General features: G+C 40.2%; 1 protein-coding gene across 1 annotated transcript in view; it reads right to left on the bottom strand.

Annotated features, from left to right (window-relative positions):
* The window catches only part of VIPR2 (vasoactive intestinal peptide receptor 2), a 58,147-nt gene extending 53,002 nt beyond the window's left edge, over positions 1-5,145 (bottom strand). The window contains exons 1-2 of the mRNA XM_035564298.2: positions 5,098-5,145; positions 2,094-2,196 (exon numbers count right to left, since the gene is read on the bottom strand). Coding sequence (XP_035420191.1) covers positions 2,094-2,196; positions 5,098-5,145 — 151 coding nt within the window. The remainder of the gene's footprint in view (positions 1-2,093; positions 2,197-5,097) is intronic.
* Between the last annotated feature and the right edge of the window lie 6,332 nt (positions 5,146-11,477).

Here is an 11,477-nt window from a genome sequence, read left to right on the forward strand (position 1 = left end):
TCTTCAGGAAACTCCACTCTTTCAGCGAAAAGAAGCTTTGAAAGAAATATTGCCAGAAAACCTCTTCACCAGGGAAACCCAAAATGAAACTGGTGTGCATGACAAGGATACCCTTAGAGCAGCACAGCATCTGGATCACAAAAATACATCTTGAAGAAAACTTCACTTTCAAAGCCTTGTAACAGCTAATAGTGAGTTTACTAATTCATAATTTAATTCATTAAGCAAGGCTAGTAATTATTTCTGCATATGGCTTCACACTGGTATTATTTATGTAACAGACATCTCTCATCGCTCATATAAATAAAAAATCTAAATGTAAATAAATTATTCCATTAAGAATTTGCTTGGAAGAGACTCACTGTTATTATAATTTTTCTAATTACTGATTTGGATTAATCAAAATGAGAAACAATAGTAAAATACAAAACTGATGATGATCCTTTTAATCATTGTATACAAATTGGTATTAGAATACGCACTGAGGGATTTACAAATTCAAATCAAGAAAAGAGGTGGAGAAGGGATTATGATTTGGGACTTGTGTTTATGCTCAAAGGGCACTGCAGTTTGCAGGTCCTTTAAGTATCACAATCATCTTCAGAGACTATTCAAAACGGAGAGATTATGCAAAAGCAAATATACTGCATATCACCTAATTCAGCCAAAGAAAAAATACTGCACTGCAAGAGTCTTCCAAGGAGCCACATAACGGCACTACAACAGCAAAATGCAGGACACCAATGAGATATTTCAACTAATTTGAAGTGAAATCCTTCCAACCACTTGAAAAGCATTTGACAACAGAAAGTTAATGATTAGTTTTAGATGTGACTTTACTTTGTAAGAATCAAAATTCTCTTTTGAACCCCAAAACGTGCCCTTAGATCTAAATTTTCCTTCCATTTTTCTACATCTCGCTGAGAATCCACCTTTCCTTCAATATTCTGCATGCTACCAGAGGAGCACTGGGCAAGTATCGTATGCAAATGAAGCGCTCCAAGAAGCACTTTTACCTTTTCACCAGGAGGGACATAGAGACTGCTTTCTGCTCACAAGTTCTGCATATGGTTTACAAAAGATAACTAATTACAAAACATTAGTACATTTGGCAGTTTAAAAAACAAAACAAACAAACAAACAAAAACCACACAAATATAATAAATACAGACTTTCAACTTTCCTAAAAACCCCAACTTAACCAAGTTCCTGGCATCCTACATACCTTACAGATTATGTTACATATGTTACAGATTTGCTTTTCATTTTCTGGCTGGATTTATCTGTCACCTTCACATTTTGCTTGCTGAACAAATGGCTTTATCCACAGCACCAGCTTAAAAGAAAACTGTCATACTTTTCTGTTTGTTCGTTTTTGATAATCTTATGTTCTACTCACGTGAAACTGTATCAGGGAAATCTAGGAAAATCTAAAATAAAATAAAAATTTTAAAAAAATACATTCTCCTCTTCCCTTTTTCCTCTGTCGAATTCCTGTTGGCTATATCTGCATCTGTGTATTTCTTTCTATCTAGACAGAAGATAAAAATGCTATAGTAACAGAGCAAATTTGTTTTCTGAATGTAACACTAGTGTCCAATTTTTCCTTTGCATGACTGTGGCCTTATGCAGGTGAATCTGATCTTGTGTCTAAAACATCTCCTGCCTGGAAAACCCAGTGATCATTCCTGCCACTAGTATTTTACTTTCAAACGGTGCTAGAGTGAGACACTTGGATCCAAGGCTTTCAACTTTTCCTCAGACTTGCTCTTTCTGCTGGTCCTATCAGAACCACCCTGCAGCTTTTCTGCCTGTGAAAAATAATAGCAGCAACAGCCTAAAACATCAGTGCATATTTTCTCCCATCTAGCATGCCTAGCCCAGCACACCTCTCACCACATGTTTGCTGTGGCTGTAATTTTAAGGCAAAAAGCTTTTTAAAGCTTTTTTTTTTTAATGCATTTTAAAATACATAGAAATTATAAGCACAATACAAAGAAATATGACAACTGCAATTGAGCTAGCAAAGAAGGTAAAGGGAGAAAAACCTCAGTACTCCAGTTGTCTCGACATTACAGCTCATCTTTTCTTACCTTTGTAGTCCACTGGTTTTGCATTCTTTAGAAGTTCCATGCACCTTGTTTCCTCCTTGTGAATCTCCAACTGAAATCTGCATTCTGGATGGACACCATTCACCTGTGTCAAATTAACAAATGGGCCAGGGTCTTGAGAAACGAATTAAAATGCTTTATAAAGGATCCAACTACTAATAATGAAATCTAAAACTTAAACTGATACTATTTTTGCCTAAGTATGTGCTCAACATTTTACGCACACAAACGGTGCCCATTTTAGCTTCTCACACACTGACTTTTCAAAACAGAAGGTTAAAATAATGCACTAGAGCATTCACTAATTCCTGCCTGTAGCATTCTCAGGTTAACTGTCATTTACAAGAAAATATTTAACCTTCTAGTGCATTTGCCAATACTTTCTTCCTCCAACAAAACAATGAGTTAAACTGAAGCAAGAAAGTAAACACAGAACATAAAACCAAATCAAACTGCATTATCTTTGACATGGTCAATTTTGATTTTCTTCCCATTTCCACCATGTATATTTTATGTCACGAAGGCCTCAGAGCATGATTATTTGATTCAAATCTCATTTGATTGAGAAAAAAAAAAAAAAGGTGTTATTTTAAATTAACACAATATTGCCTTTACTCACTTACGGCCCTGCCCCCAATTATTTATGTCCATGGGAAGAGACAGGGATATAGATGGGGAGAGAAACAAGACACTAGGAAGTTGTGCTGACATCAGTGGGACTCACAGAGATCATAATGAAATAAAACACGAATATGCTGTACTTCAGTCATCCTCACACTTTTAGCTACAAAGAAAAGGGTGGTGTCTCTTACTTTTTCTGGGAGACATTTAATAGCAGGATCTGGTAATAGTCTCTGATTCATCAGACACTATTTTTCAAAACTGCAATGCTTAATGAAGCTGTGATTGGGGACCTGGAACCTGGGACCCGGAGTTAGGACTGAGAGCCTGGTTATTCCACGGGCTCCCTGTGGGCAAGCCAGTTGCACAGCTTTTAAAAATACATCGTGATAACCATAAGCATAACATAACATAGCTTAACTGTAAGATAACAGCAGGAGATGTTTTCTACAGAAACTCCAGAAATCTGTCTCTTCTCCTCAAAGTTTGTCATTTCATCATCTATGAAAACAGAACCTTATTTCCATTTCCCATATTTTGACTATTTAAATTATAAGCTTTCTGGGCAGGTATTTTTTTAAAGGAATTTTTACAAATCCTTAACTTAAATTAGGATTCCTAGCAGTTATTGTAGAAAGTTCAGAGTTAAACTGAAAATAACAGCATATTGTTATGTATTATGTGCTTTCCAGATAGCTCCTACTTAGAATAAAAGGCTTATGTAAACATAATGACTTTTACTGCATTTTCCTTCCATATAACAGATTTTGTAAAAAAAAAAAAAAAAAAAAAATGTTATTTTGTCAATTGCAAGCATTCACTAGCTGACAGTAGACCTCCTACTCATCAAAAAGTGCAAGAATTAATGGGTGTTGGAAAGGTGGATTCCAGTTAATGGAAATGTTAAATAAATGCGGAGTAAATCAAAGCAGCTACTGCCATGAATGAAATTTACAAAATAAGTACTTAGAAAAGAACCACAACTTTCCCACTACCAGTGATCTAATATTGAAGATTACTTCGAGAACATAAATTTGGTAGTACCCTAAGGTAATGCAACATTACTTTTCAAACACGGGATGCATGCCAAACCGTAACATACTTTGTTCCAATACACAGCCCAGTTTCCTTCAGATGTACTTCACCTAGCTAAAGAGATTTAGGGCTCAAGACTGTGTAGCACTGATGGTGTCCCGAAACACATCGAGAACCCCAAAATGAATTTTGGGGGCACTCACCAGCCTTCAGGGCCAGCCAGATATGCGTATCTGTCTTTCCTTCTGCTTTACCAAGTGTAGGCTATTCTTTGTAAGTAGTGATTACAGACCTGTGTGCACTGTAGTGTGTATTACAAAGGTACAAAGGGACTTGGAAATCCAGCTGAAGAGTCTCTCAGCATTCTTAGTGGCTGAACAATCTTTAAGGCACGCAGAATAGCAATCGGTTGGCAAAAACGTTTTGTTTGACAAGTAGTTTATATTTACCTTCGGCATGTTTTCCCAACTCTTGTTGGAAATGGTCTCAGATTTTAAATTTACAGTAACAAAACAGTAAGATTCAGAGGGTAGATTTTTATTATTATTTCATTTGAGGTCATGTTTTTTGAAACATTGTAGCCTTTTAAAGACTGCAAGAAACTGAAGTTTCTTACAACTGAAGAAACACTTAAAAATATACAGATGTGGAAGGAAGACACCTTAAAAGAAATTATTTTAATATTCTGAATGCTTTTTTATGTTAATATTACAGAGGAATTAACTGTGCACGTACTACAATTGCTAATGACCCTCTAGACCGTACCACGGCAATGCTCTGCGGTGCCTGTGGAAACTCTCGGTGTAGTTTTCGGGGACAGCCGAGATAACTAAAACAACCAAGAATAACCCACAGCCACCGGGAACAAGCCACAATAACCGGGAACAAGTCACAACCACCGGGAACAAGACCCAACCGCCACCGGCCCGGGGGGTCCGGCCCCGCCGCCCGCTCCCCTCAGCCCAGCTCGGCAGGGGCAGGAGCCGTCCCCGCCCCTGAGGAGCAGCCGGGGCTGCGGGGTCCCCCCGGAACCGCCACCTGCCGGGGTGCCGGCGGGGCTGAGGAGCCCCAAATCCCTGTGGATGGGTGGGGATCATTCGCCGTCCTGCAATAACAGCGGCACAAGTCGCTTATCTCCCGCCCGGAGAGAGTTTGCCCAGCCGAGGTCCCTCGCACCTGCTACGGCTGCCTCGGAGTCCCCTCAGGGGGACGGGGGAAGCTGTGAGGGAACAGCCACAGGCGGCTCCGGGGCAGGAGCGGGGCAGACGGGGCAGGGCTGGCAGTGCGGAGCGAGGGGCGAGCGCTACCCTCCCTCCTCAGGGTGACTTACCCGCCCCAGGCTCCAGCAGAGGAGGAGGAGGATCGGCAGGTTCCTCATGCCAGCCAAACGCCGTTGGGCTCCGCTGCCCCGCGCCGCTCCGCGGGCCCCCTCGGAAGGCGGCGAGCAGGAGCCGAGTCCCGCCGCGGCACCATAGGGCCCGGGGGCCGCCGCTGCCCGGGCCGCCGAGCCGAGCCCCCCGCCCCGCGGGCGGCCGCCGCCCTGCGGCTGAAGGCAGCTCCCGCACCTGCCCCCGTCGCCGCCCGCTCCGGCGGCCGTCAGCTCCCGGCCCCGCCGAGTCCCTGCCTGCCGCTTCTCAGCTCCTCCTCTACGCCCCGGCTCGCTTCCCTCCCGCTTCTCTCCTCAGCCCCTCTCCGCCGCTGGCTTTTCTCCTCCTCCCCCTTGCCGCCGCTCCCGCTCCCCTCATGAGGTGCGGGTCGCTCCCGCCGCCCCTCAGGTGCTCCCGCGCCGCCATGGGGCTGTGGGCAGCCCTCGCCCCTCGCTGCCAGCCTCCAGGAGCCCGAGAAACCCACTCAGGCTTCTTTTTGAGGGTCCCGGGTGCCCATCCCGACGGTGTGCCGGGGTACCGGTGCCAGCTTTGGGATTTTGGGATCCCTGCTGCCTGTCAAAACACCGAGGCGATCGGGCGCGGTCCCCCCGGAGCAGACACGCACACACAAACCTACACGATGATGTGGGGTCAGCCAAGAGACCCCTGGGCAGATCAACAACTGTATTACAAAACCTTTCGTGCCCCCTAGCTGTTTTTTTTCGAGGTGTCAATATGGCACAATGTTTTAAGGCAACTTTGTAAGATTGCCGGGCAGTTTATACTGGGTATGGATCTTGCTTTTGCCTCACAAGGCATTTACAATATATAATAAAGTGAGAATCGTGTTAATCCATGTCTATTGTCGCAGAAAAAGCTGAGTTCATGTGCTGGCTTTTAGCTGAGAATGAGAATAAATTAGTTTTATCTTTCTGCTGTCTCACATGTGCTGTAATTTCAGTGGTATATACTGAAACGGACTGAGTAGGCGACATAAGACTTCTAAATAGTCTTATGCCACCCAAAATAATCAGCTATAAGCAAAGCCAAGGACACTTCTGGGACAAAGCTGAAGAGAATTTTCATATTTTTTTAATGTATTTGAGAAAATTCCCTTCATATTTTAAGAACATAGATCTGATTACAACCTCTGCGATATCATTAAAAAGAAACACTACAAACTGTAATGAACAGTGTTATGATCTGCATGCTGAGAGCAGAGGGACATATTAATGTAGAAATAAAACCTTTTTCTAGGATGGCATATGATCAAGTAATGAAAATATTTTCATTATAGCAGAAAATTGTACCCCTTCAGATTGACTTTGTTCTGTGCAGGACAGCTGAACTGAAATGTCAAATTGCACCTACTCCTAAAACAACTGGGTTGGAGGAGAACCCGGGTATGCCGCTAGCTCTCAGACTCCAGGGCAGAATCCCAGGTCAAACCTCTTGGAAATGAAGAATTGCACATTGCATCCCCCCGATTCCTTAGACCAGCGTCCAGGGTTCCCCTTTGGGCTCCTGGTTGTTGACACATGCTGACTGGGGGTGCTCTTAGCACTTTCTTAAGAGCTATACAGCTTTCCAAAATAGCAATCTCAAAACAATTTATCTATTTTTTCCCTATTACAGGAATCTAATGTCTTATTATTTCAAGATTTTGGAAAATCCTTACTATCTTTTTCTTTAGAAGTTATTTCTTGCACTTTGTGATGAATGTCTAAGAAAGCAGTCATTAAATGCAATCACTCTGAGTGAAATTTCTGTGTGTCAAGGCTCTTCAGGTACTTCAGGTACAGCAGTAAACCTAACAGCAGTCCCTGTGCAGAGGAGCTATCAGGCAGACTATCCACCAGCTGGACTCCCACAGCAGCTGAGGACATAAGGGATGCCAGACACCAAATCCCAGTGTTTGATTCTTTGAGCAAATGATTCATTAGGCTGCTGAAGCTGAGTAGCCTGGGAAACCAATTAACAAATTAGTGTTAACGTTCTGTGTGGAAACAGTCTTGGGAACTGTCATCATTACTCCTTTTGTTGAATGACAGAAACTCATATCTTGGGTATAAGGCAGCCCCCGTGTCCCAGAACTGGCAAAGAATTTTTGAAACTTAAATACATTCTGTCAGAAGGTTGTCCGGAGTCAGATTTTTGTCATGTTTTGTTTTCAAAGAATCAGCATTTTGGGACAAAAAGAAAAATTATCAGATATTTCCCAACCATCAACAACAACAACCATAACAATGGTTATTACTTCTGTCACTATTCCTAATGATGACTCTTTGACATGAAAGAGACACCAGATGAAAGAGATGCATCAAATACTAAGATTTTGTTTAGATACAGCTGAGTGCTTGTTTTTTGTTTTTTTGTTTTTGTTTTTGTTTTTTTTTCCTGAAGAGAATACAAATCATTCACAGATGAAGCCTGGAAAGTGTGGTTCAAGTTCTTTTTACTTAAACATAGCACCGTTCAGTGCCAGCTGTTGAGGGAAAAAATAAAGAACAAAAAGAAATTGAAACAGCTGTTGATATATGGAGATATATAAAAATTAGCCTGATACACTTATGCAAAGAAGACTGGATAGCGTTATGAAGGAAGCAAGGGGGCATATAAATTTAGACAGTTGGTGTAGATTTGATGTCATTTCCAAGAATGTCCTAGCAAATTTGGAGGAAAGAATAAAGAGGGAGATTTTGTGGAGGTTGTGGAGTTATCCTCTAGGCACAGATTGCACAGACATGGAGGAAAAGATTTGAAGTCCAAAAAAAGGGAGAGAATTTACAAAGGAGGTGGTGGAGAAGTTTGACTGAAATGGTTATTACTTGGAATCAGCAGGGCCCAGGTGTTACAGAAGGGGCAGTAAAGTGATAATGGAAAGTTCGTCATCAGGTAATGGACCCATTGATGAGCAATGCCAAGGTTCTGCAAGCTCTGTGCTCCCCTAACACTTGGAGGAGCCAAAAGGTTTGCTCCAGTTCCAGATGTTGGAAAAGTCTGCCTTCATAGGAAAGGTCCATGTCAGTAGTTATCTGTGATACTTTCTGTTCTGCCTGGCCAGCTGTCTCTTCAGAAACCTCTAATACATGGTGTAGGAAACAAGTAGCTGATTTTTGTCAGGCACATGGAGAAGCTGACAGCTTTCCATATTGAAGCAATGACATCAGCCCCATTGAGCTGAATCTTTATTTATGTTGTTTATTGAGTTCAAGATGTTTTGACAGTTTCCATTCTATCCACAAATCATGTTCTTGTCATGTGTATAAAGACTAAAAAACCGTTGCTTTTATTGTTTAAAAGTTTTTCTTTTCTTCAATCATCTAACAATTATTGTTTACTGAATTCATAACATACAGTTGCCAGAAATACCCAAGCAGCATGAAAAACTTAGAAGGATTTTCCTCAAAGCATGTGTACAAGCTGTCTTAGACAACGTGTCACTTCCAGAGCTGGTTATCTCTTTAGCTGCTCAAGTTATTTTACGTGTTTCCAGTCCTTCTTTCTACCTCAGAGAGATCTTTTTCTTTCACTTTGTGCAGAACACAGTACCAAGTCAAACTGCAAAAGGAGTGCTCTTCACACTAAGCCTTCATGAGATATTCCTAAATCTCCCAAAGATTCACTCTACAGTTATCTTGCAATTTTTTTTTTATATTTTTTTGTTCGTTTGTTTTTCTGCAATCAAGATGTTTAAGGGAAGATTTCATCAGCAATAGAAATAGACTTTAGAGAGGGTTTCCATGAAAAAGGGGAGGTTTGCTTCTGCCTTTAACGTACATGCTATTTGGATCTGTTGTATTGAAGAAAATGAAAGTTCCCCCAATTTTTAGCCTTGGTAATTTTTCTGAACTGTTAACGCATGATATTATTGAGCCTGGTTCAATGAACAGATCAAAGCACAACAGAAAAGGTGCCATTTCTATTTATGTATGCCTGAGTGGGGCAAGCTATTTGCATCCGGCTTGTGCCAGTGGGAATTCAAACCTTGCCAGGCTCCAGGGGACTGTTGGCTACAATGCCATCCTGTGAGAAGCATCAGTGTTGCTACAGTGCAACAGATGACCCATCAGTACCAAATGTAGTAGTTGCATTCAGAGGTGAATGTGATGTACAGATTCTCTGAATGAACAGAAGAAACATTAGTCAGTGGGTTTCATCTACACCTTCAGCAGATTTTCATGTTAAAAAAGTCCGCCTAGCTATTTTGAACTTTTGCCATCATTACCGGTCATCTTCTGTCTACCTAATCTCCTGAACTCTATTCTTGTTTCTTAGACAAAGAAGCAGCATGATATAGAGAGGAAGTTCTCTAAGGAAACGCTTAAGTGTAATCTCAGCTTTTTCATTGTCTTCCAGTTCAGCATCACCAACAGTGCCTTTCTGTTTCTAGGCATGAAGAGTAGCTTGAGGCTATTGCTGGGATTGTGTCTGTTAGTGGTAATGTTCAAATACCTCCATGAACTGCTTTTTTATTTTATCAATGGCCTGCAAAATGACAGTTTGCCAACTGCCCAATACATGCCAAATACATCCAAACAGTGCAAATAACTAACCAATAAAATAATGATATAAAGAAGTCTTCGGCATAATCTTGCTATAATTTGCAAGTAGCTTGGCTACTAAAAATATATTCCTAAAGACAGAGAAGTTCTATATAAAAAAAAAAAAAAAGGAAGACTTTTTTTTGCTATGTTAATCTCAGAACTCATATACTTTAAATTGGCTTGATTAAAGAGATGTCTGTAACAATGAAGTCTTCAGTCTAAATATGGCACAGGGACACTGTTCTCAGAAGACTTAGAGTGTAATCTGTAATAGTTAGTTTAAAGTATGCAATTTCGTCCTCACTCCCTAAAATTTGTAAGACTCTCAAGTCTTCTGTGATTTCAAAAGAGTGAGAGAAGGTCTCTTCAGTACAAGAAGATTTTCCAATTTTGTGACCAGGGTATTCAGTTTTTCCTATTTCCCTTATAGGCAGGTCCTTTCATAAATACCTATTGAATGCATTAAATTAATGGGTATTCTGTTCATTAACATAGATAGAGAAAATAGAATCTGGTATTTTAAATTTATGAATAAAAAATAATATAAATAATTTGGGTATATGACTTGCTGGAAAATACTTGGCTAATGCCATGACAACTATGATTTACTACAAAATTTCAGGTTTGATCAGTGATTTTTGAGTCCTCTGTTGGACATGAAGAAATTAAATATTTGTATTTCTGAAAATTACAAGTATTTTATATACTAATACAATGAAGGGAAAATTGCCCCTCTTGGTTTTAGGGTTGTTTTAATGCCAGCAAGCCCTACAGGCAAATCTAACAAAACTCAAAAACTACAGGAAAAAAGAACTGATAAAATGGCAAACATGGCTTTAGAAATGTGAAGAAGAGTAAGTACAGAAGGGAAGACAAATGAAAAATAGAATCATATACTTTACTAAGACTTATAATCTATGCAAAGAAAATGCATCAGACTTAGTCTCAATAGCTGTCAGTGAATCATTTGATACAGTGTCATAGAAGTAGCTAGTTAAAACTGAAATGATGTAGCTTAAAAAAAAATTGTTATTTGGCCAAAATGGGGTTAAATGAACCTGGCAAATAATGCAGATATGTAAATAGGTGGATAAAAAGAAATAACAGTGAATTTCCTCAGAGATCAGGCTGGGGTCCGATTTTGTTAATTTCAGTAACGATTTTCATTTTGACAAAAAAAAAAATCTCTAATGATTCAAGATGTCAATAGAAAGCAGGATCTGGATATTTTATGGAACTGGATCACCTGAAAATGAAGTACTAAAAAAAAGTTGGAAATTTAATAGAGCACAATGGAAGGTCATGTGTTAAAGAACAATGAACAAGTGTTTCCTCTATAAGATAAAGCGCAGTAGCAGGAATTTGTGTGTGTACAAGTCAGTGTGTAGCAAACATGAGTATTAGTGTGACATGGCTGTGAAAAATAAATGTGATCTTAGGACATATAGGAGTGATAATTGCTGTAGAGTTAGAAAAGTAATGAATCTAGGTGACACACAAAGGACCGTTCAGATCTCAACTGGAGTGTTGTGTATAATTTTAGCAATCCATGGTCAAGGCAGATGAATTCAGCAGGTGCAGAGCAAAGAAATGAAGACATAAGAATTTAGAGAAAGCTTGGTTCAGTAACCTGCTAAAATATAAACTGAGATAAAAGGAAAGAAAAGGAATTATGTAGGCTAAAGAAAATTTGGCAGAAAAGTAGGTGGATTAACCTAGGTGAGAGTAAACATAGGGATTGACATTCAGGTAGCTGTTCAGGACAAATATTTTAACAGTGACGGCAAAGAAAGAAA

The sequence above is a fragment of the Cygnus atratus genome, chromosome 2 (assembly GCF_013377495.2).
Source record: "Cygnus atratus isolate AKBS03 ecotype Queensland, Australia chromosome 2, CAtr_DNAZoo_HiC_assembly, whole genome shotgun sequence".
NCBI classification, from domain to species: Eukaryota; Metazoa; Chordata; class Aves; order Anseriformes; family Anatidae; genus Cygnus; species Cygnus atratus.